This window comes from Bombus flavifrons, chromosome 3, assembly GCF_040668555.2.
Source record: "Bombus flavifrons isolate JBK064 chromosome 3, iyBomFlav1_principal, whole genome shotgun sequence".
Taxonomy (NCBI): Eukaryota; Metazoa; Arthropoda; class Insecta; order Hymenoptera; family Apidae; genus Bombus; species Bombus flavifrons.
Genome location: NC_138444.1, coordinates 2,303,465 through 2,327,378, shown reverse-complemented (window position 1 = coordinate 2,327,378; position 23,914 = coordinate 2,303,465). Strand labels below are relative to the sequence as shown.

General features: G+C 35.8%; 3 protein-coding genes across 5 annotated transcripts in view; 1 reads left to right on the top strand and 2 right to left on the bottom strand.

Annotated features, from left to right (window-relative positions):
• Positions 1-9,999, bottom strand: part of LOC138190121 (serine-rich adhesin for platelets) — a 58,678-nt gene extending 48,679 nt beyond the window's left edge. For 2 of the 3 annotated variants that reach the window (XR_011176207.1, XM_069132650.1), the window contains exon 1: positions 8,628-9,999. Coding sequence is in view for 2 of the 3 variants with exons in the window: in XM_069132650.1 (XP_068988751.1) it covers positions 8,628-8,773 (146 nt within the window). In the remaining variant the exon portion in view is untranslated. The remainder of the gene's footprint in view (positions 1-8,627) is intronic. The other variant, XM_069132651.1, reaches the window with a different exon arrangement.
• Positions 10,000-16,425: 6,426 nt separating this feature from the next.
• LOC138177989 (uncharacterized) lies at positions 16,426-19,742 on the bottom strand. Its single transcript, XM_069109385.1, has 8 exons — positions 19,622-19,742; positions 18,350-18,527; positions 17,883-18,270; positions 17,388-17,588; positions 17,113-17,309; positions 16,928-17,038; positions 16,546-16,862; positions 16,426-16,462 (listed from the first exon to the last, which is right to left on the bottom strand). Exons 2-8 carry the CDS (start codon positions 18,497-18,499, stop codon positions 16,426-16,428), a joined length of 1,401 nt encoding a protein of 466 aa, XP_068965486.1. The 5' UTR covers positions 18,500-18,527; positions 19,622-19,742.
• A 176-nt stretch (positions 19,743-19,918) lies between these two features.
• On the top strand, positions 19,919-23,787 carry LOC138178402 (probable RNA methyltransferase Y17G7B.18). The gene is made up of 4 exons (XM_069110214.1): positions 19,919-20,097; positions 21,141-22,446; positions 22,520-22,738; positions 22,828-23,787. Exons 2-4 carry the CDS (start codon positions 21,151-21,153, stop codon positions 23,230-23,232), a joined length of 1,920 nt encoding a protein of 639 aa, XP_068966315.1. The 5' UTR covers positions 19,919-20,097; positions 21,141-21,150; the 3' UTR covers positions 23,233-23,787.
• Positions 23,788-23,914: the final 127 nt, after the last annotated feature.

The window sequence follows — 23,914 nt, the reverse complement described above, 5'->3', positions numbered from 1 at the left end:
TATTCTATAGGTACGTAAAAGTACACATGAACCTTAAAATACAATATATTTTCATATGTCTCTGTTTTAAGAGTTCTAAGAAGAAGGCTGAAATCTCGTAGGATTATTCAATTCCCTGCGAATTGCCAAGTAATTTAGATGTAATAAATTAAGAACGATGAGCGAGCAGAGTGATTAAAAAAGAAGTACGAATGAAGGACTGAATAAATTTAAAAAAGCCAACATAAATTAGCACATAGTCGTCCTGATAAAAGACCAAGTCATTGATGCCGGATGCACTTAACGATAACGACGAAAAAGACACGACGTATCACTGTGAAAATAATTTACAATATTCAGACTTGTAGAACTGACTGAACTTCTTATTTGTTTCACATTTGCGAATGTTTGACGCGATTGATCAATGTACATTGGACCTATTATCGATTCGTAGCAACTTCAGTAAATCACGTGTGCGAAGGATCAATCGAATCCAAGTGCACAATTCAGATTTCAAAATACACGCTTTCAAGTATTATTCTCTAACCATAATTAAAAACCTAAGAAAAGAGAAAGAAAAGATGAAGAATTTAGTAAATTCTGCGAAATTAAATGACTATAATATATATATATATTGCACAAACCATTACTTCAAACTATTCCGTAATTACATAAGAAATGCGATTACATAAGAAAAATATGCAAATATGTGTATTAATCAATATATACTAATCTGTCTTGATCGATATACAGTTCGATACACAATGTATTTATATATTTATGCAATACAAGTGCATTTTTCCTACAATAATATTTTAATTATCCCGCATTCGATTTCATTCTATGTGACATATAAGAAGTAATGTAAGAAAATTTCTTTCACCTCGAACGCTATAACATTTTCCTGTCGATCATCTTAATCTTTCTCCTTTTTTCTCCATCAGACAATACAGGCTATTGACGGAATATTGTTCCTTCCTGGAACAATTCGTACAAGACAAGCGAGCCGTTGTATTCGAGAGGCATCTATGCACGGTACTTTCTTGAGCCGTCGATCCGGCCAGATATCTTTCTAAAACGGCCCTGGCCATTGGCCAAAGTGCTTCGAACGCGTCAACCGACATCCACGAGTGCGGGGGATAATAGGGAAAAGTCACGGGAGCTTTGACTCTATTCTTGATGGATCGAATTTTCATGCGGAAGGTATCTAAAGTAATTATTACCAGCGTCTTCTTAAATATTAAAATAGCATACAATTTTTTATAGTGCATGTTTCACTTATATTTCGTGCCATAAATTTTCCATACGACCAAGGTTTTGTTGCATTACACTGTTCGCACGATATGTAGAATGATTTTTTTATGTCAATAGCTCTCTATATGTAAGACTTCTTGCGTTACGTATTTTCTATACAATGGATTCTTTATAGTACTGATTTTCTATACGATGTTTCTTTTAGCTTTTATATCTTTCATGCAATGAATTGTTTATGTTAATTAAGAGTTTCTGTCTGATGATTTTTCAATACTATAAATTCCTCGTGTAATATCTCTCTACACTATAGCCATTTAAGCTCTATGAATACTTTTGTCCTTGTCATACTCTTCCCCTTTTTCGCCTCGGTGTATTTTCTTGCCTGTATATATTAGGCTATATAATTTGCAGTGGTTCTATCTCTACAACAATATTATTTTTATCCGATCGTTTCAATCTCAATTTTTAAGCTGATACTCTCCGTAGAATTACACAGTATGCACTTTGCCTTTATGTGCCTACCTCTTGCAAGCGAGATGAATAAATGAATAAAGAGATCCATGCACGTTACTTCGCAGTTATAAAATACACGCGCTGTTGCAACAGCTGCTTAAGATGCGCATAAGATGTCGTGCGATTATTTCAATTACTTATGCTTTTCCTATATCCCTCCATCTTAGTTGCAAGGACACTCCTCTTTTTATTAGCACCTTTGTGCAAAACACGCCGCTATTACTATCCCGTTTCTGAACCGGATTTCTTCACTTTTTCCAGCTCACCAACGACCAACCCGAAGTCCATGATTCTTTTTTTTCAAATCAAGTATTTGCAAAAATATCTCGTTGATGATTAGCCTAAGACTATCCAAAGTAGCTGAATAATCTAGAAACATTTAAAACACAAAGATAATAGCGATATATGTTAGATAAGAGCCTTTCGAAAATATCGAAAATAAAGAAATTTATCATGACTATAACAACACAAATATGTAAGTACATAACTTCATAGAAATACAGAAGCCTATTTATCTACAAATATCCAACGCAGAGGTCATTTCACGATTACAAAAAAGAAAACTGAAAATTAAGGCTAACACTCGACCATTAGCGTCACAAAGTATCCTCCGTCGAGAGTTCCTCAAGACACTAATCACGTCACTTCGAGGGATTCGCATCAACAATTTGCCGCACAATTTCCGCCACAATAATTCTCCAATAAGCTCATCGAAGAATTTACCACCTATCTATGTAAGTACGTTGCAATACAAGCGACATCATCAGCCAACCGATCGACGAGGGTAAAAATGGCGGCGTGACGGCCGAACGAATTTATTTGCACGCGCAACCCCTCACGAAGAGACCCACGCGATGCTTTACGATCGCGGCAACGTTTTCGAAGCATTACATTCCTCACGCGCCTACACACTCTTCTCTCTCCAGGGCACCGAGGCCGCGACTTTTAGAAGCTTCGTTTTCTACCTCCTACCGATTTTCTACACTCTACGTTCTACGAAGCCACATAGAGAAAGAGAGAAAGAGAGAGAGAGAGAGAGAGAACCATACATGTTGCTCTCGAATCGAGACACACTCACTCCGCGTGAATGTATTTATAGGGATAGTATACACTTGTGTCACGTGTACACGTGCAGTGGATTTATGCATGTGCCGCACGCACCGCATAATTCCACCGATGGAAAATTATTAACCGACCATTTCTCTCACGTGACTTCCAGCCACCATTTTTTACAGTCAGTCGGAGCTATTTTTCGTCGAGGAACATTAGGTTGAAACAGGTGAAGATGGAAATGTAAGAAAATATGAGTAGCTTGATCCACGAATAGGTTTTGGTCGCCTAAGATTTAGTTCAATCGTTCAAGAAGATCCTATTCGTGAATTTATAAAATATCTTTCTTAAGTCAAATATTTTTTTCCTTTTATTTTATTTATCATTCCTGTTCGGTTCACTTAGAGGTGACCTCGCCCCCTCCCTTACAACACTTTGACTCACGCGTGCCACGAAAATACACATCGACTGCCTCGATCTTGAAATTCTAGCTATACTAATGAAATAATATTAGAATAAGAAATTTAGAGATCCGACACAACATACCATATCACATGCCGCGCAGAATTTAAATTATAATACAGGACAGTTCTCTAATATACATAATAGGCAGTTACTTACCATTCTTTAATTAATTTACTTACATCTACGTTAGTCTATACCTATAACTAATATAAGATACTACATTAACATAGTTATTTCTCTATATTACATATTATCTTATCTGAAAAATACAAGGAAAGTTCAAACTTATAACATACGCGATTCATCCATAAAAACCGATTACGACAAATTTGAACTGTTCTTGTATTTCGTAACTCCGATTCTTATACACATATTTTATCATACAGAGTTAGCTTTTACTAGATCCTATTGAAATATACAATCCATAAAAAGAGCACGCTTTTAACGACACCAATTGCCGGTCGTTTCGAATTCAGTATAGATCAGATCCGAACAACGACGATATTCAAGTGAAATTATCCCAGCCCGATGACAATTCCAATCACGTTGATTTCGGAATCCTGACGACATCTTTACCTGACAGTATTAGAAGGTTCAACTTCAATCTAATGCTGCCCGGTAAGATGTGAACAGATACTCCGTCCGATGTTTTTAGCTTTAATCCACCGTCCTCAGAGTTCGTCCCTTGCCCTTTTCGTATCTTTCTTCGTCCATTCGTTTCGTCCACGTTGTTCTCGTGGCTCGATTCTTTTTTTAGCTCGTTCTCTTCGCTCTTTCCTTTACCCTCGCTCACTCCGCCGACCCCTCTCACTCACTCACTCACTCACTCTCTCTCTCTCTCTCTCTCTCTCTCTCTCTCTCTCTCTCACGCCATCCTCTCGCTTTTTTCTTTCTCCTTCTAAGAAACAGTCGTGGACCAACACACGTTTCCCGTTACCGAGTGCCGTACTTTCTCGAAGTTGGCAATGGTCATTGGTCCGTTGGTAAAGAAACAACTAAACGTGCGAAAAAGTGGTTCCCAGAGATCTCAGAGATTACAATAAAGCGCGTAGAAGTCACTGCCCGCTTTATACGTTTAGTGCACCGAGCGTAAAAAAAGCGGCGATGCCAAGGTGCAAATAAATGCGGTAAAGAAAACGTGCAGGGAACTAAAGAAAACCGTTGGAGGAGTTGGGGAAGAGCAGGAAGAAGGAACTATTATTCATTTACGATTGGACTGTTAACAAGAAGGGTGTAGACGTTCGTTATTAATTTTATATAGTTCAAGCTTTTTAAAAGCGTTCAGGACTGTTATAATGAGGACAAAGATATCGAGCAAGCAACATCTGCCAAGGAAAAGATATCGATAATGAATACACAGAGAATATAGCAAGTCAAGAGAAGCAACATGGCTGCAAATAGCTGCAAATTCTCACCAAGTGCTTATGATTAACCTGTAGTATAGAATCTGCTAACCACGTTTCGCGTTTGGGTCAAGTTCAATACCTAGAGGTCGTCGATCGTAAAATTCGAACTATGCGATCACGACGATTGCACCTCTTTTTCCACGTGGAATCGACCCAAGATACGCCGAACGAATGTTCCTCTGCTTTTTCGTTCTTTTCCTTCTTTCCTTTTCTTTTCGAATAGATTCGTTTGCCAAGCCCCATTACCACGGGAGATAGCATCGTTCAGATAGAAGGCGAGCAGGGTGGAGATGAGGGGGTTGCCTCCGATGGTAGGAGGGGCAAGCATGTTTTATGTAATCACCAACCGACTCTGCGGGGCTTGGTATTAATACTGGTAATAAATAAACGCCGTCAGGGAGAGACTCGATCCTAAGGCATCTCGCTGTGCTTCGTCTACCTCTTACCTCCTCGCTCCACCCTTTTCCTCATACGCATGGGCGTCGCAAGACTTTTGTACGCGGCATAAAATCACACTAAATCTATACTTCTTATTTCTCCTTTTTTTTCAATGACTTTCAAACTTTCCCTTTTTTGTGTAATATAGTGTCGACACCATTATGCTGCTTGCACTTTTCAACACATAACAACGATTACATAGTCTTTACATAGTCCTTACTCAAACGTTAGCTAATTTTTCATGATAAAAATATAATACATATCATTGCATTCGGTTTTCACGTGATATTACGTTTAGTTTGAAATAAATAGAGTTCTCATTTAATAATGCAAATGGCGACGCCTATGGGCACGCATCCACTTTTCTCCTATTCATTCCCAACCATCCGTCCACATTACTCTTTCTCTGTCTCTTTCTTGCTCAACTATATGCATGTACCTACATAATCGAGGATGAGTTTAATACTTAAACCAACCGAATAATACGCGAGTTTATATGTATATATCGTCATGAGGCTTACAGAGTCGAGGTCGAGTGTACATACATCCAATGTCACCGATTTTTTTTTAAACTTTCAATACGCCATTAATACAATCCGACATTACCTATGTTATCAATACAACCAAACACTTGTGCTAACGGTCGTGACAGAATATTAAGGCAAGTTTGTATTCAAGTTTTTATACCCACGATTATGCTTTTAACTTGTTAATTCGCCTTTTTTACTCTCGCCATTTTTTGCTCTCGCACGTAACATAATAAAAACGTCAAGATAAATATTTCATTCCCTTTTATTTTAGCTCGTCTGTTAATCTCACCGATCATTTCCTTGATTTTATTAAACGTATGTATATTATTTCCGTGGCTAACGTAATTTCACGTATGCAGGAGCTGCATTCAACATAAGCAGCTTCCCTTTTTTCTCTCGCAGTATTCAGAGCCGCTTCTTCTGTAAATTTACATTTCCGTGTATGTATCTGGCAACCGGTTTTATGAAGCGACTCACGGCATGCAACTTAAGTAGAGATTTTTCTTCCTACGAGATATTCTTCTCCTGTGGAAAGACACGAAATAACACAATCATGTCGAGACTATATTTTATATAACTAATGCTATGTCTATATAAATTTGAAATTATTTAGAAACCGTTTAAAAACGATGCTAAATTTTAACGTTCGAAATTTAAAAATTCGAAGATTCAACAAAATTTAAAATGGTCGTTGTTTCGATAAACTTCTCTTCTGTACTGGAACGAAATGAAATCTCGGCAATTCACGATTCTTCTCTTCTTTCCTTTGTTAGTCATGCAAGCGCGCACGCGCGAGGGAATAGAAAAGAGAAAGATAAAAATGGAAGGAAGGGGGGAAAAAATAAAAATTCTCTGGCAACCAGTCATGCCATCCGTCGCTCGTTATCGCACGACCAGTTGTATCAACGTCTCCGCCTTTATGCAAATGGCCGAAGGCTAATATCCATAATGAGCATTAATATGTTCTTTTTTTTACTTAAAGATGGCTGGTCTTGTTCACCAAGGAGGAATCGAACGACGTCCTGCGCGCAAAAAAGGAATAAAAAAGTTTTTCGATACACTATTCCGCGATATGATGGAGTAATTTCATGGGCTGCAGTAAAATTTAATTGGTGTTCCCGGGAATGCGAATTCTCTCCCATAATTTCCGTAAACCGAAGTCGTCATCTCGTACATAAGAATCGTTTCAACTAAACTTGCGCATGAATTAATTTTCTAGCCTACTTACGAAAATTTTAGCCCCATTCTTTTATCGAATATACGATAAACAATGCAAAAAGAAAAAGAAAGATAAAATTCAATGAAAACTTTCGAAAATATTTCAGCCCGCGAATGGTAACAAAAAACAAGCAAACATAGAAAATGCATGCTGGCAGGCGATTAGAAGAATTTCCGAAAAAATGAGATTAACGCACCCGCACACGCAGGTACACAAAACCGTGTTAGATTCTAATGTCTCTCGAAAAGCTTCGTTTTCGCGGTTGTTTCCCTTCTACTTGTCGAAATCGCGAAAGACAAGAGATACATCGATTCATTTCGAAACGCAATATTTTCGCCGTGCGAACTTGTGTAAACAAAATATTTGTATTAATTTATTACAAGAACGTGCTCTCTGTCGATTACAAATATTCTAAAATATCGGATCCTTCATAAGGAGGAATTAGTATCTTTTATTACTTCACATTTGTTTATGTGCCATTTTTCGTGGGGCAAGGGAAGAAGGATAGAAGAAAGGAGAATAAAGAAGAAGAGAAAAAGAAAGGAAGGAGGATACCCGTTGCATAAGCTATATTTAACTGCACCTGCTGGCGCCAGACTACTCGCACACGAGTTCACAGTGTGCGCTGTGCATATTATACGCGTTGCTATACAAGACGCAACGCGCTCTGGTGTCGAACGTCCGTTTTATTCGACAGGATAAGGGCGTGCGTATGACGAGATGGACACTCTTGATTCTAGTTTGTAATCGTTTCAATAGTTTCATTCGTTGAACGTCTGATTTTAAATATTTCAATTTTTAAATAGTACATTTAACAACTTTCCATGAACTCGATGATTTTATTTAATTCGAAACTTGAGATTTTTTCAAAAGTTTGATCGTTGCAATATATCCTCGAATTGAACGTATATGCACACGATTCTGAGATGCAAACTACGTTCTGAAATCGTTTGAAGAAATTATTCAACGGCGTGTCACGTATCGCGTAGCGTGACACGAAGCCAAGACGCGGTCCTCTCGATAACGTTCCCCCTTCTTCCTCAACTATCCCAACCGAAACGAATCTAATAATAGCCCGACCAGATCATGTTTGAATAATTGGTAGGGAAAGAAACACAGAAAAAAATATCGAAACACGAATCCACAAGGGCGAAATGTGCTTTTTAGACAGCCAAATATGGTGCGACATCAAACGACCTTAGAAAACCACTACAAGGCGTTTAATTTAATTAAGCTTCGCGAAACATACGGACGACGATGAGCCCGACCAATGGGCGTGTCCGTGTCTAACGACACCCGCCTACCCATTTCCAGTATTCCTCGTGTTCGAATCAACTCAACGGTTTCAATCGTAATACGTATGTTTATTAGGCATATTAAGAATATGACTTCCGGCTAAATCACAATTAAAATAATGATTTTTTTCTGTTGTTTCGATCGAACAATCTTAAATGGGTAAGAAGAGAAATGATGAAGTAAAAATAGTAACATAAGTGTACACGTGGTATACACGTTCAAATTACGCGCGTTACATAATCCCACGTCGCTCCCATCCCGACATGGGTATCGATAAATCATCAACTTTGAAAAAGTTCCTAACGAATAAAATCGTCAGTCTATCTTTTTGTGAACATCCCTTTACAAACATATTTGACTATAAAAATTCGATTTCCGCGAGTATACAAGATCTCATAACACATTATCGTAAACTAATGCCTGGAAGCGCAAAAATCATAAAAAAAGCTATAAATTTAAGGCAGAATGTTGACTCACCAAACGTTCAAGGCGTTTTCATTTTCCAGTAGTACATATTCGGCGACCATCGTCGATATCGGGACTTCACAACCAAATCCTTGCAAGGTTTTCGATCGATCCTTCGTTGGAAGACATAGAACGAAAAAGACGGACAGGTGCACCATTTCCAGATACGAGATATGACGCACTCTTAAGTAAAGTGCACGATGTCTCGACGCGGTCTTCCTTTATTTACTCTATCGACGACGAGTAAGCTCGAAGAAATAGATTCGTCAGAAGATTCGTAAATCACTGAGAATCGCACAGGAGAAGGAAGGATACTATATTGGCGAGTCGCGCAGGCCCGAAAACCGCACTGTCAGCCGGAAGCGTGGCACACGATCGAGAACGAACGTGAAGGAGTAGGAGACAAATGAGATAGAAGGTGGAAAAGAACGTTTCGAACGAAGCGAAAAACGAAGAACCGAGTAGAGTGGGGACAAAACGAAGAGACGTGGACGAGAAGTATAGTCGTCGATGGAACCATACTCTCGTAGTGCCACGTTAACTGACCATCGTTATCCCTACTAATTCTTGCAATTAAATTCGTAAAGCGAGTCCCTGATATTATCTATGTAAAAACTTGGCCAGTTAACGGGGCACTGCCGTAGTGAAGTCGTAAATTAAAGCATTAAACGGAGAGACTCATTGATGTATTGCATAGTATGTATGTACGTATCGCATAGAAGCCCTTTAAATATTAGATTACAAAAATCTTGCAGTAATAAGTCTCGTATCGCATGGTTCGGCAATGATCCACGCGGTCTGGATGATAAATCACGTTAGCACGACATGGAACATGTTAAAATCGTATTACTGTTAGTGTTTCGTTAAAGTTTTACGATATTAAATTCCCTTCAATTTCTTAGTAACAATCGCCTAAATTAACAAAAATTCATTTACAGTTGTTAAAAATTAAAACGTTCATCTACGAAAAACGCGGAAAGAAATAGCTCCGAGTTGACATCGTACGGCCCTGAACGAGGCTCTAGGCTCCTTATAATCCCGAAAATTCTCAAATCAGTAGTCTCAAATTACTTTACTTTTGTTTGAATCCTTAAAAGGTATCTATGTGGCTCTAGTTCCTGACCGATTTTACGACTTCACTATATCTCTTCCATCGACCATAGACTTCCTTCCGCTTTCGGTAACGCGTGTGCGAGAGGAACATGCGAACCGGCTTTCGTTTGTCGATGTGTATATACTCCTCGTTTCCCGGTTTCGATCGCGAATTGACTTTACAACTCTATTGACGAGACGATCAACAATCAGGGACGACGACCGCGGTCGAAATAACCAAGTAACTCCGCTACACCAACGGAATCATCGACGTGCACGAAACTGAACGTACTGCCGGAACAACTGCGAAGGCAAACGAAGATCCAAACCAGTGGAATGAGCGGCGCAGACTAAGCTGCGCGGAGGCTGGCGAGAACTCCACCAGTCACGAGTGCGCGTTTCCATCGCGCCGCTGAATAGTGGGGATAGAGCAACGTGTGCGTGAGAGTGCGTTCGTTCCACCGAACGACGGAAGCGTGGTGGGGAAGTGGGTTCGCGCGATATCAGGAGCGGGGATGCGACTTAACGCACCCCGTGAATGATGCAGGTGGCGGGCACGGACGATGACTGCATTCGCACATCGCTACCATATTCTATTAATTAACTCTTTCGTGGTCACAAGTCACAATTGAGATCATTTTGAACAAACAACCATTTCAATACATAATAAAAGGATATATGTGTTTATTTTAGTAAAATCAATGTAATCTTTTTTTACATTTATCCTTGTATATATATAAGGCATCTTCCATATAAGGTATGTCTACATGTAAGAAAGATGAAATATATATAATATAAATGTATATACAAAGGATTGTAGATGTAAAATATCGAATATATGACATATCGAATATTCATCGACTTTTCAAGAATCCCAAGATTTATCGAAGGTTTAAGATTCGCCGCAGTCGACATAGACCAAGCATATAGACTTCAATTTTCTAAACGTCAGTATCTATTATCGAAACTAGTAAAAACGAGTGAAGAAAAAAAACTAATGAATCTCTACTATTGAAACCATTCGGTTATCGTTATCTTGTCTCTTTACATATTCGAATAAACTACAGTTCTTCAATGATTCGGTCATATTCGTCAATATAGAATATAATTCACAAAATTATTTTACGACTTTACACACATCTTATAAAATGTGACTAACTTCTTGAGTAGCCAGTGGAATTCGTATTAACTCACTAGTCATCGAAGGTAACGTTGAAGTTGCAAGTACACTCACATTGTTGCACTTTATGACGACTGTTGGCACAGAGTGCTTCGTCACTGACAACAGTGACAATGAGTTCAAGGCTCATAACGCGTGGTTACAGACTTCTTATCTTTCTGTTTTTACCTTGTGAAGTCTCATACACATTTAGCATTCCAAAGAAAAGGAAAAGTAGTCGCGAGAAAAAGCAATGATCGCTTAATTATCAACGGTATATATTACGAGCACGAGTTGATTGCGACAGAGAACTCTTTATCTGCCTCGATTGCCAGACGCGATAATGCGCATTCGAATGGGACGTTCGATTCGTCGCAATGATGGTTTATATCATCTTCACCATGTAGCATGACTTGTCGTTGAGTGAAATTTTACCCTATTCATCGTTGTATCATTTGTGTAACCAATGCACTTATGTGTATTTCACATCGGTAGTATATTATCAGCTGGGAACGACCTAACGACCCTGTGTTTTCTCGTGTCCCAAATTCAAAAAATTTTATCGCGTTGGGAGCTAAATAGCGTTGCACGATGATCGAGGCTTACGAAATAGGGCAAGACTGGCGTTCATCGATAATGAGTTGAACAGATAAATGTTCGATGCGCGGAGAAACAAATATATATAGTTGATATTGCATCATCGACTCTACACATGTTGGCAATTGTGATGAGATGCAGATAGAAAGACAGTTTTTCATTGTAAGACTGAAAATTAACTTCAATATCTTTATAGCTTACTGAATGTAGATAACGCATTTTCTCGAATAACAAAAATCGTTAAAAATTAAATGTTTTTTGTACGTCTTTCTTTAGCGAAGGAAATTCTAAAAGTGAGAAGATTGCGTAAACGTTTAATTTCCTAGTGTTTTTAAGACACGCACTACAAGGTAATAGCATTTCATAACGAAAGAAGAGTGGCTTCTGACTATGGACAATGCGGTTCCGAATATATACATACATCATGAGCATGCCTCCGCATTAGGTAGTGAAATAGGTTAAATATAATTTTCCTAAAAACCATGACCATCGAAGGAGGGTGATTAATATATTTATACATATATACCGTCGGGAAATGGTGTATTCAATTGAAAAATTCCTTGTCCTAAAAATCTTTCAAATGTAAATGCATCTGTCTTTTCTTTTTCCTCGCAATGATAATAATCATGAATATATAGCAAGTCGAACTCCTTAGGCTAGAAAATTCGAAGTTCTTCTTAAGGAAGACTAAACATTTCAGAAAAAGAATGCTTTCACAAGACAGCCAAGTCTATAGAAGTGGTCGTCAATCGTATGTGTATCTTTCTTCCTAAGAAATTTATTTCGCAACTCTCAGGAATTTCACTTCCGAATTTCTAAAGTACAACACACAAATTGTACAAAAGTTTCAGGTGTTATGATCAGTGATCAAATGCGAATCAAGAAGAGATTGTTGTTTTTGGATCTATCGCGCATCTAACAAAGAAGAGGGTACAACGGATTCGGCTGGCTCGTTTTCAAAGAATAAAAAGCGAAGAAATTGGACATCACGGTCAGTGACATGCCTCACGATCGGCATATTTCCTCGACTACGTCATTGTCGAACAGTGGCCCCCGTGGTAGGGCAAGAATTTGCGGAGTGTATTAGTAGGCCATGACGAAAATACCAGGAGGTCCGGATAGTAATAGCGAACATCTAGACGGCATTGACCGCGCCCGAATCCGCGCGCAGGTCGTTCCCCGTACTCCTCGTTCTCCATGTTGCTCGTTAAAGTCACATTTAGTAAGAAGAGGCCTTTGCGAGACGCGTCACCAGAGACGCATTTAGAAACGGCGTTACCATAGCATGATTTTAGTTTTTCGGTTGGTCGGCCGCGAAATCCAGGAACCATGAAACTATGCAAAAGCGAACGCATAGCCACACAGCTCGATGATCCTCTCGTTCCTTTTTCTTTGATCCTTGATAGAACATCTCTGTAGCCGATACCTTTCTGGCGAATTAGCACATTTTTCCCTGGAATTCCAATTCTCATTACGTAATACTCGTTATACTTCCTTGAAGCTCATTAAATGCTCGTTTAGTCTGGAAAAGAATTTCCCAATTAATACCAGGAGAAAGTCGAATATTTTCGAAACTACGCACATTGATTCTAAATATAATAATTTGAATTAAGGAGAAAGTAATATCAGACACGAATTTATGCTTCTTTGAGAAACAATAGGATCGGTTTCTCGTTTCGAGAAAAAGACTTTAATTCAATGTTAATTTCGTCCAACGAATTATTCTGCCGGACGATTCTACCGGAAGCGCGATAATTCACAGAGGCAAGGGAACACATAGGCCACGCCTAGGTATAAAGCGAGTGAAATACACGTAAGGCTAGGTAGAAAGGTCGAGTCAGAATATATTCTCTTCCTCGCATACATACATATATCCCAACTGCTATATCCTTCCCCTTTTTTCCCTTTATTCCTTTTGCCATCGACCCAATACGCCGCTCCCATGTTTGTCAACTACGTACGCCCCCATTGTCATATGATGGTTCCTAAACGTGCTGGTACAAAACGATCGTCAGAAAGACGAGTTCTCTACGTTTTAAGGATCGGTCCAAACTGCACAAGATACAGCCAGCATGCCTTTACGACCAATAAATGTCTCCTTTACGAGCGTCACCCCGTGTATCCAACCGTTTTGTCTGTGCAACGCCGAAGAGAGCGTATTTCAATGATCGAAATGCTCATTAATGGTGATTAAAATGGCCCTCCGTCACGGTATCGCGTTGCACTGTCCATCAACGAAATTGATTTAAACAACGTGTCGAAACGAAACGCAAGCATGATCGATAAGCTGGATTTATCGTATGATAAAACATTGCCTGATGTTCTTATCCATTGGATACATTTTGGCCGTTTTGAAAACTCGCTTGTAAAACGAATATACTGTATATATATGTAAAATAAGAATGACAAAAATTTTTGCGTTCTTATCGATGCCTATTAATTTAATAAATTGCTCAACTCTTTAAAATGCATTAAAAATATGTACACGAGTATCAAAAGATCATATAATGATTCATCAAGATCATTTTGAAATGTAAAAACTTCTCGGAAAGTAATTATTTAAAAATAACATGCGAATAACGTTGTAGTCTATTAAACGATTAATTGAAATATTACTAAGTAAGTCCAGAAATGTTTATTCCGCCATTTTATTGTCGCTCTATACATACAGTAACCATCTTTGATATTTACAAATGTTGAAAAATTAACAGCGATTTTCCTACACGCTGAAAATAATGGACATATAAAGCCCCACTACGATAAAATCTGAACGTTTTCTTTCCTTCGTTTGCTCAACGGGTAAGAAAAGAAATGAAAACTACCGGTAATTGTTGACGATTACGGAGGTGAATTAATGAGCGATCTTTTTTTTTGTGGGAGAGCAAGCGAGGAAAAGCGCGAAGAAACGTAACGAAATTATAACGAAGGACAAACAGGCCAGATAACCCGAGCATACCTCGGTTAGCAACACGATCGTCCGAGTATTACGAGAATGATAACAAACACGTATGTACTCGCTATGGTATCTGGGGTTATCGTTTTTCTTTTTTCTCCATGGTGGAATCAACAGGGAGGAGTATTAACTGTGAAGGATCAGAGAATGGACCACGGGTCATCCGAAGAAACGACTGACTATCCAATTTATTAATTTATTTTGATCTTGCTCCATTTTTCCCGTTTCTTCTCTTTCAATATTAATCGCCCTTAACAAATAAGAAATGTCGATAATTTTTTGGTATTGAAAAATCTATTCTTATCCTACAATACGGTAAAAGACTATTATTACATTATATTATTTTATTATATTTTATGATTATAAACAGTAAGATTGTATATATAGGTATATGTCTATACCTTAACGCCTTAACCTAATATTACAATCTTACGAAATCACATTCTAGACATAATTGTAGACATGTAAACAAAATAAATGTGAACATAATTACTTGGATTGTCTAGTTTATTTCTTTATTACTTTATTCTACGTTCTGATACTATCTTTGACGTAGAATTTATTGACTGAGGACCTTAATATTTGATCCTCCGTGGAAAAATTTCAGAAAATATAAATTATTCTATATATCCTCTGTAATAGTAATCTAAAGATTCAAGGTCAAATTTCGAATCCTCAATTGTTCTTATACGATCGATCTAAACAAACTCATGTCTTACTCATTTCTTTATTAACATTAATACATATTGCCTGCATGGCCCTCGAAGCATAGAAATCGCAAAAATGATCGACTATTGCTAGGGTTAGTGTCAACCTGTTTCCGGCAGAATTCCGAAATAAGGAAGGGACAAGTCGATATATTGGCCACGATCATACCGTATGCATACATTCAAGAAACGTTTTACACGTAAATATTGTCGCAGTTCACCACGTCGAGGGTCTCCGTATCCGCTGACGTCACATTGACCTAACCGACCCCGCCGAACTTTGCGCCACATTAACATATCGATTTACAACCATTTATATACGTTTGATTTCCGTTCAAGAGAAGGTTCCGCAATCGAATGGTGGCATCGAATACGAAGAAGCGGGGTCAGTTGGTAAACAGCATCATTAGCCTCCATCAAACACTTTCATTTTAATTATAATGCACAGGTGTTCGACAATGATCCACAAGAATTCGTCGTTCCTATTGTGATGATTCTTGAAGGAGATGTTACACGTCGATAATCAGCGTTGACAACTTATCTTAATTAATTCACGACACGATTCATCATCGAGCCTTGTTATTCGAAGAACAATAGAGAATAATCGTTTCATCCTGTAAGAAATGACGGATATTTTAATAAATGTTACAACATTATCAACGCATTAACAGTCGATAATAGGTTATGAATCTCGTTTATAGTAACATTAGTAACTTTGCTGCATTTTATAAAACCTTTGATTCTTAGATAGAAACGAAAAAAAAGGATTGATATGTTATAAGTTGTTTCATAGAAAAATATTAAAATTCGAAGTATATATATAATATTAGACATTAAACGTTAATTGATTTATATTCTTTTTTTCTATGTTTTTCTCAAATAACGGTAACCGTTACATAATTTTGATAAATTCATAGTTAATTCATATCAATGAATTATATATAGATTAACATAAAATTTAGCATAAAATTCTGAACGTAAAGAATTGCTTTATGTAAAAAGATCGAGAATTATTGGATGATTTATTATTTGATATCATAATTTTAATATGTAGACATTCTGTGTTACGTGCTGCCGCAACGCGGGTACTCCATGAATTAAATAAGAAATTAGAGTAATACTCGCTTGGTAAATGCTAAGTCGATAAGCAAATCGATCATTTTATAACCATAAACATATGTTTTGTATTCGATACAAAATACGTAAGAACGTGAAGAGCAACTTATAAAAACAAATTTGCAAGTTATATTTTCCATTTTATATGATTTGGACAATGTAAGAAATTATATACTACAAATATATTCAATATATAATTACTATTATGTCAAATACTGTTTGACTGCAATGAACATACGTACATATTAATCATTTATTTTATAATATCAATGTATTTATTGTTTTTGAATTTACGATAAAAATTACTTCGTAACATTACTTAATACGTTTCGATTTTTACATATTACTTCTAAATAATATTCTTTCAAAGTGTAATGTTTGTTTATGGGATGTGAACAGGATATTTCATCATCTGAATTTGTATCCATTTCTGATAAAATATCGGTTCTGGTAGTGTTGCTAATTAATTGTGTTGAATTGTTATTAATGTCATAAAATTTTTCATATAGTGCCAAAAAGCTGAATCTTCTTAACCTTTCTAAAATTGATAATGCAAGAGCATCTGTAGCTGTTTTGTGTGCTTTTTGTAAGAGCTGTTGGTAATCAATTCCATTAAACTTTGTCTGCAATAAAGACCATTATTATTTATAGTGAAATTGAGGAGATTAAATTTAATAAGATTAAATACCTTTTTAATAAGTGTACTATATTTATTTGTTGCAAGTGGTTTAAGATTTCGTTTCAGAATCCAATTAGCTTCAAGTTTTTCTTCATTAAAAAATGTGACATAGTATTGGCTCTGTAAATTATATATATATATTTTAGCATCTGACATAGAAGCTATATTATATAAGAAAGAAAATATAACCTTACAGGTTTAGAGGAATTTTTAGGTAATTTATAATATGTGCAAGTATCAGGACAGTCGTTAATAATACCAGGCCACCATGGGTAGCCTTTGACGTATGCCCAAACAATGCTACCTGCGTTATAAGCATTTTCAATTAAATCAGTCTTGATGCTACATGATGTAGGATGTTCTGCTATATCACAAGATGCCATCAATTTGTCTGTGAAATCATATAATAAAATTAAACACATATGTACATATGAAACATACAATATATTTCAAAACAAAATGTACAGACCAGAATTCATTTCGCAATACCATATTTTAGGCACATCTACTGGATCATGATAATCTTCAACGTATCTCCATTTTTTACATTTTTTTCTACAGCATTCAATCCATACACCAACATCCCTTCTAGGCTGTAGCCAATATAATTTTTCTTTCCAATTAAGATTATTGTCACATTGTGATAATGTTTTTGCATTTGGATTGAATACTGAGGAACCAAGAAAAAAGAAAGTACCATTTCAATATTATAGTGAATATAGTAAATATCCGAGACATTTTAAGTTTGCATAAATTTTACTCGTTATAAATCTATTATTTTATAAAATGGTATTTATCATACAATCTTATTACAATCTTTCCCTTAATAATAACATACTTATTATAATTAAATTAACAGCTAACATATACTGTTATACACGAAAATGAATTAATTTCCCTTTGGTATCAATGTTTTTAGTTTTTGACACGTGCATGTATATTTTCTCACTTTTTGTAGACCTACCTACAGAAGATTCTTGTACTACATTGTTTTTGTTGTTTCCTATAACATTTTTATCGTTTTCTTTATCGTTCGTTTGTACCTTAATCTTGTCTAATTTCACGCGTAATCTATGTATTTGACTCTGCGAAGAATCGAATCTATTGCATTTTGCCATACGTTGTTTGTGAAACATATCATTTGATTGGTTACATTGAATATAAACGCCGCTATCTATGGCATCCAATTCATCGTCAGTGTAATGTAACTTTTTTGGCCTTAAACCTCCCTTCTTAATTTGCTTTTTATACTTGACTGGTGCCTTTGGCGTTGTTATACATATTTTATCCATTGTTGGTGTAACAAACGAGTCGGATGTATTTTCGAATGATTGTTTACGAAACAAATTGGTCTGTTAAAAATTAGGATAGGACAAGGTTTTTATTAATTCTTCAATGTATTGACAGAGAGTAATCATTTCAGTATGATACCTGTGAAAACAAATTTGTTGACGAATTAGAATATTTCACTTGCCCAAATTTCCATTTTCCAAATAACATCCTGGAAGTTTGTCGATTCAAATCTGATCTTTCAAACAGAAAATTTTTTTCCTGCATACGGTTTTCAGTTGGTTGTTGCATGATTCAAATTTCATTTAATATCATAACACTGTGTACGAAAAGAAAGATTTTATCTTTTTTAAACGAAAACAGCTCGATTTTATTAGAAAAAAATCGCGTTCGCGGAATGACTAAAAATTACGATTGAACGAGAAACCCGCAGCATTTGTAATGGGGTTCGCACGTCATTTTGCACGGTATTTACTGCAAAGCAACACAAACCAATGAAAGCCTAGATTTTTTAACAAATGAGTAACATATGTGTATGTGTGTGTAAAATATATCGTTTAGAAACGCCTTTGAAATTTTAAATTTATAAACTTGTCCATTTATTAAAATTGTTTTCTTTGAATGTATTTAAATTGTTTGTGTAATCGATAAAGTTAATATATTGGATTGTTCGGAGAGTTGGTTCCGATTTTTAAGGAATTTTATCGACATGAAAGGTCATACTGAGAAGTTTTTCGCCGAAAAACCTGAGAGGTCCTGGAAGTATATTCAAGTTGCGTAAAAGATGGAGAAATGTTGTAGAACAAAATGGCATCTATATAATTCAATAAATGCATATCGAATGAAAATTTAAATCAGAATGAACTTTCCGGGCGACCCAATAAATTCAAATAAATTAGTTAGTTTAATAGTTTTGAAATCTGGCAATTGCCGCCAACGCTGTCATTGGTGTATTGAAATTTCGTCGCGCGTAGTTATATTGTAATTTGTTCGTGATTCAAAAAACTGTCAGTTGCGTCATTACATCAGTTATAGATCTCATTGTAATTTAGTGCATGCAAATATTATAAAATATATTATTTAAATAGTAAGATACTTCATCATATTCATTATCATCATATTAAAGTAATCTAGCGATTATTTCTAAGTAATTGTTTAAATATTATTTCGCTAAGTAACTAATATTTTTGAGTGATAATTAATCGTTCGTAGATATCTCAGTATAATATACGAACGTTAATTTGATCGGTGTTGAATTAATTTTTTTGTATAATCTTTAGAATCGTATAACCGAATTTCCATTAATAAGTTATGTCTAAACTATTATAATAAGTAATAAAGTAACAAATTAAATTTTTTATTAGTCATTTCATTCATATAGAATATATAAATAAATGAATACAAATTACTTACATCATTTCTATTAGTATTCAAAGTGTATAAATATATGCAAATGACGGAACAATATTACGCATTTATATACATCTATAGGCATACATATATATATATATATATGTATATATACATATATATATTCATATATATACATGTTTCCTTTTGGAATATTCGAACAATTGAATTACAAAACTTCCTGCAATTTTCTAAGGGTTCTGCATTTATACAGTATTCAAAAAATTGTTTTCGTCCAATCAAATTGTATTTCGGAGCCGAAAATTGCCGAAGCTATGTTCGTTTCATTCGGGTACCCACATAGAAAATGGAGTTTGAGCAAAGCAAGCAAAGCAGCTATTCGCCATCGTTGATGGGCGCACAACGACAGTTCGAAGCTGGGTGCATCACATATTTTGTGACAAACGTGGATTTTTGTGCTTAATGCGAGCAAGAAGTACACCGAACTGAAACCAAAGTCGGGTGCAAGACATTTGACAGTAAGTTTATACGTTTAGCAAGGCATCTAAAGGGAAAAATCCAAAACGAAAACTGTAGGCATAGACGACCATTCGTTTACAAAACGCCATAAACCATAATCTGCGCATGCGTGGTCGCGGGAATGATAAATTTACACAGAGAGTCGAGAATACCGTGGGTCAAAACGATATTTGTATACCTACATTTTTTGCAATAACTTTAAACGATCAATTAATACATTAAAAACTATTTACATTAACAATGTTCTACGTATGAAAATAACATACAACTATTTTCAATAATGCGTTATAAAAGTATCATATAATAAACATAAAAATTTGACAATTAAAATAGTATTTGTTTATCTGCTTTTGATTTTCTTAAGAACTTATAGGAGAAAATTAATTGTTTATGACACCCTTGAATTCGTCTCGACGCCGTCTTTAAAATTAAATAAAAAAGTCATATAGTGTCACTGAGGAGATGGTTATGATGGTTTATTTTTTATTAAATAAAAAACTTTTTTCTATTTTTAATATATAAATTTGTTTCGATCCCAATTGAATGCTTACTAACTTAATTGAGTTATTATAAAAATATTAGGTGTACAAATACTTTTAAAGTCACGTGATTTTAAATAGTTCGCGGAACGACAAATAATTGCTTCAACCACTAGGAAATATTCTTTTAAATTTATGTACGTAATATGTACGAACAAGATTTTATGTAATAAATTCTTATGTGATAATGCGTTCGTTGTTCGGTTATTCATTATAGAAGGAGATTACCTTAAAGCCTACTACAACGCCTTTTCTTTTATGTTTTACGTATTCTTTGATAACGTTTATGTGCTCAGATAGTTCGGAATTTTAGTACCAAAATTTTCATCGACTATGTAGAATTTACACATACCATGTTAAATAAATATAATCCGAGTTTCATGCAATATTTTTTAATTTAGGTTTGCTATTTATGTTGATTTTTTCGAATTGTTATCTTTTTAATGGTATTTATTAATTTTTATCACAAAATCTAAATCTAATTTCTGCAATTCTCTTTTTAGATTCTAAAAGATGTCATCCACACAAGTTGATCGGTCCACCAAAATGGGTCATATTACTAAGAAGGAAAATGAAAAATCAAGAAAGACATTTAATTCTTCTCATAAAAAACACAAGCACGAAGACAGTCGTCATTTTAAGTTTGGTAGGAAACGTTTACAGAGTTTTATTAGCAATGGTAAATTCTTTCCACCATATAAACGTAGGAAGAAGGAAGGTGCAATTATTCCACCCACAAAATTTTTACTTGGTGGTAACATACGTGATCCTTTAAATTTAAATAGCATGCAGGATGAAGAAATAAATAGAGCTATGAATGCTGTTACACCTAAGTCTAGCCCATTGCCCACACCTAGACATAAAACAGAGGTTATTGAAGTTATAATTCCACCAAATATCTGTGACCCTTTGAATCTAAGCAATTGTAATGACAATGAGGAATATGAAAAACAACTTATATCCCCAACTAAGAAATGTTCTAAGCGACGAAATAGAAAGAAAAAACGGGCATCTTCTGGTTCTGGGAATGATGCAAGTGATTCCACTGAAATCAAAATTAAAGACTGTGATGCTGTTGATATTGTAGAAACCATGGAACAAAGTGTTCTAGACAATATTGTGGCAGAGCAACAACAACTACCACTGAATTCATCACCGACTAATTCATCCAGTCAGCCTAAAGAGACAAAACCAGAAAGTTCACAGAAAGACAAGAATAAATTACGTTTGAAAGGTTTAGAGGAACCTAAAGACAAAAGGTTAAGGAAAGTGGATGTTAAAGATAAAATTGTCAGTCCTGTAATTCCACAACCTGGAGGTTGGAAGACTAGACCACTGCATAGGCCAAGTCAAGATAAGAAGAAGAAACAAACAATGCCTAGGTTCAGAGAGAAAGATGCTCGTTATCAATATGGAAATTACAACAGGTATTATGGATACCGTAATTCTCATAATGATATGGATACAAGACTGACAGTATTTGTACAGTACAAATATTTATTTATTGACAAAGATGTATTAGACATTGGTTGCAACATTGGTCATATTACTCTTTCTGTTGCAAGAGATTTCTCTGCCCGCAGTGTAACTGGTATAGATATTGATAGAACACTCATCAATATAGCTCGAAAAAATATTAAACATTATGTCAATTGTGCACAGTCTCCTGCTGGTAACGAGGATAGTGATCACCAAGATGTAAACTTCTTTCCAATATCTATGCCAATCATTTATGGTCCAGTTGACATTCCAGGTTTCACAAAGAATAAAAGTCACAGAGGTTTCCCTTACAATGTCACTTTTGTACAGGTATTGTATTAAATTACATATACTATATCACGTAAATTTAAGTTCTAAAAAATTTTAATATATTTATTTTTAGGGTAATTACGTGCTCGAGGACGATTCACTATTATGTACAGAACAGCCGCAGTTCGACACAATTCTTTGTCTGTCGATAACTAAATGGATACACTTGAATTTCGGAGATGCAGGTTTAAAACAGGCTTTCAGGCGTATGTACGCACAATTACGCCCTGGCGGAGTTTTATTACTAGAACCCCAAGGTTGGAGTAGTTACACCAAGAAAAAAAATCTTACAGTAAGTATTTCCCTACTTGTTTTAAAAGGTATATTTAATCATTATGTTATCCTAAAATTGATATATGTTACTTTGTTTTCTTGCCATAGGAACGGATATATAAGAATTATGAGAGTATTGAATTTCGACCGCATAGCTTCACGCAGTATCTCTTATCTTCTGAAGTCGGCTTTTCCAAATATGAGGTGTTATCGATACCTCCACACCCATCGAAAGGATTCCAACGGCCGATCCATTTGTTCACCAAAGCTGGCCTATCGCAAGAGAGATCTGATAATTCTGTGAAAAACGTAACAAAACGACAAGAACGAGAGATTGAAGAGAGGAGAGAATTGGAGCAGGAGCAACAGCATGAAGGGAGAAGAGAATTGGGACAGAAACAAAAAGATGAGGAGATGGCGGAATTACAAGAGGAACGAAATGATGAAGAGAGAAGAAAATTAGAAGAAGAGCGAAAGGATGAAGAGAGGAAAAAGTTCGACAATCTAACTTAATCATGTGGATGAGGAGGTTGCGAGATAGTGCCGGATCCTACCGGCTAAGACCTCTAAAGTGGGCTATCACGGCGCGATCGAGGAAGCTTTGGGAATTTCAATGGAATACAACACAGAGCTCCCCCGCGCCGCGCTTAGAGCCTGTCTTCAGAGGGGATTAATAACCTCTCGTCGTACCTCGATTCCGCGGCGCTGTAGGACCGTATTATAAGGTCTTTTACAACGCACGTGTCAGTTTTTTATTCATTATTTTCCTCTACTTTCAATAATGTCAAGGTTATATTATATATTTATTATATTATATTATATTTATGTCAAGGAATTAAATTTTTAAGACACCAGCTCTTAGTTAGCAGATAATGTATACAAATTAAGTTAAATTTTATTCATTTTGAAGCAAAAAATAAAACGTAAAATAGTCACTACAGACTCGGCATAAATAAAACTTTATAGGAATAGAGGAAGGACAATGGATAAAAACAGCTGATACTTGTGTCTAAAAAGATCAAGCGCGCGATTGTTAATACTAGAGATAAAAAAAAGAGAAAAGGAAAACACGGCAAAAGCTTCCAAAACACGGACGTACGGGTGGCTTTCCTTCTTGTATTATCTAGTCTGTATATCATAGAGGAAGAATGGAATAATCACTTGACAGTAACTTTGTAGTTCAAAACGAAACTTC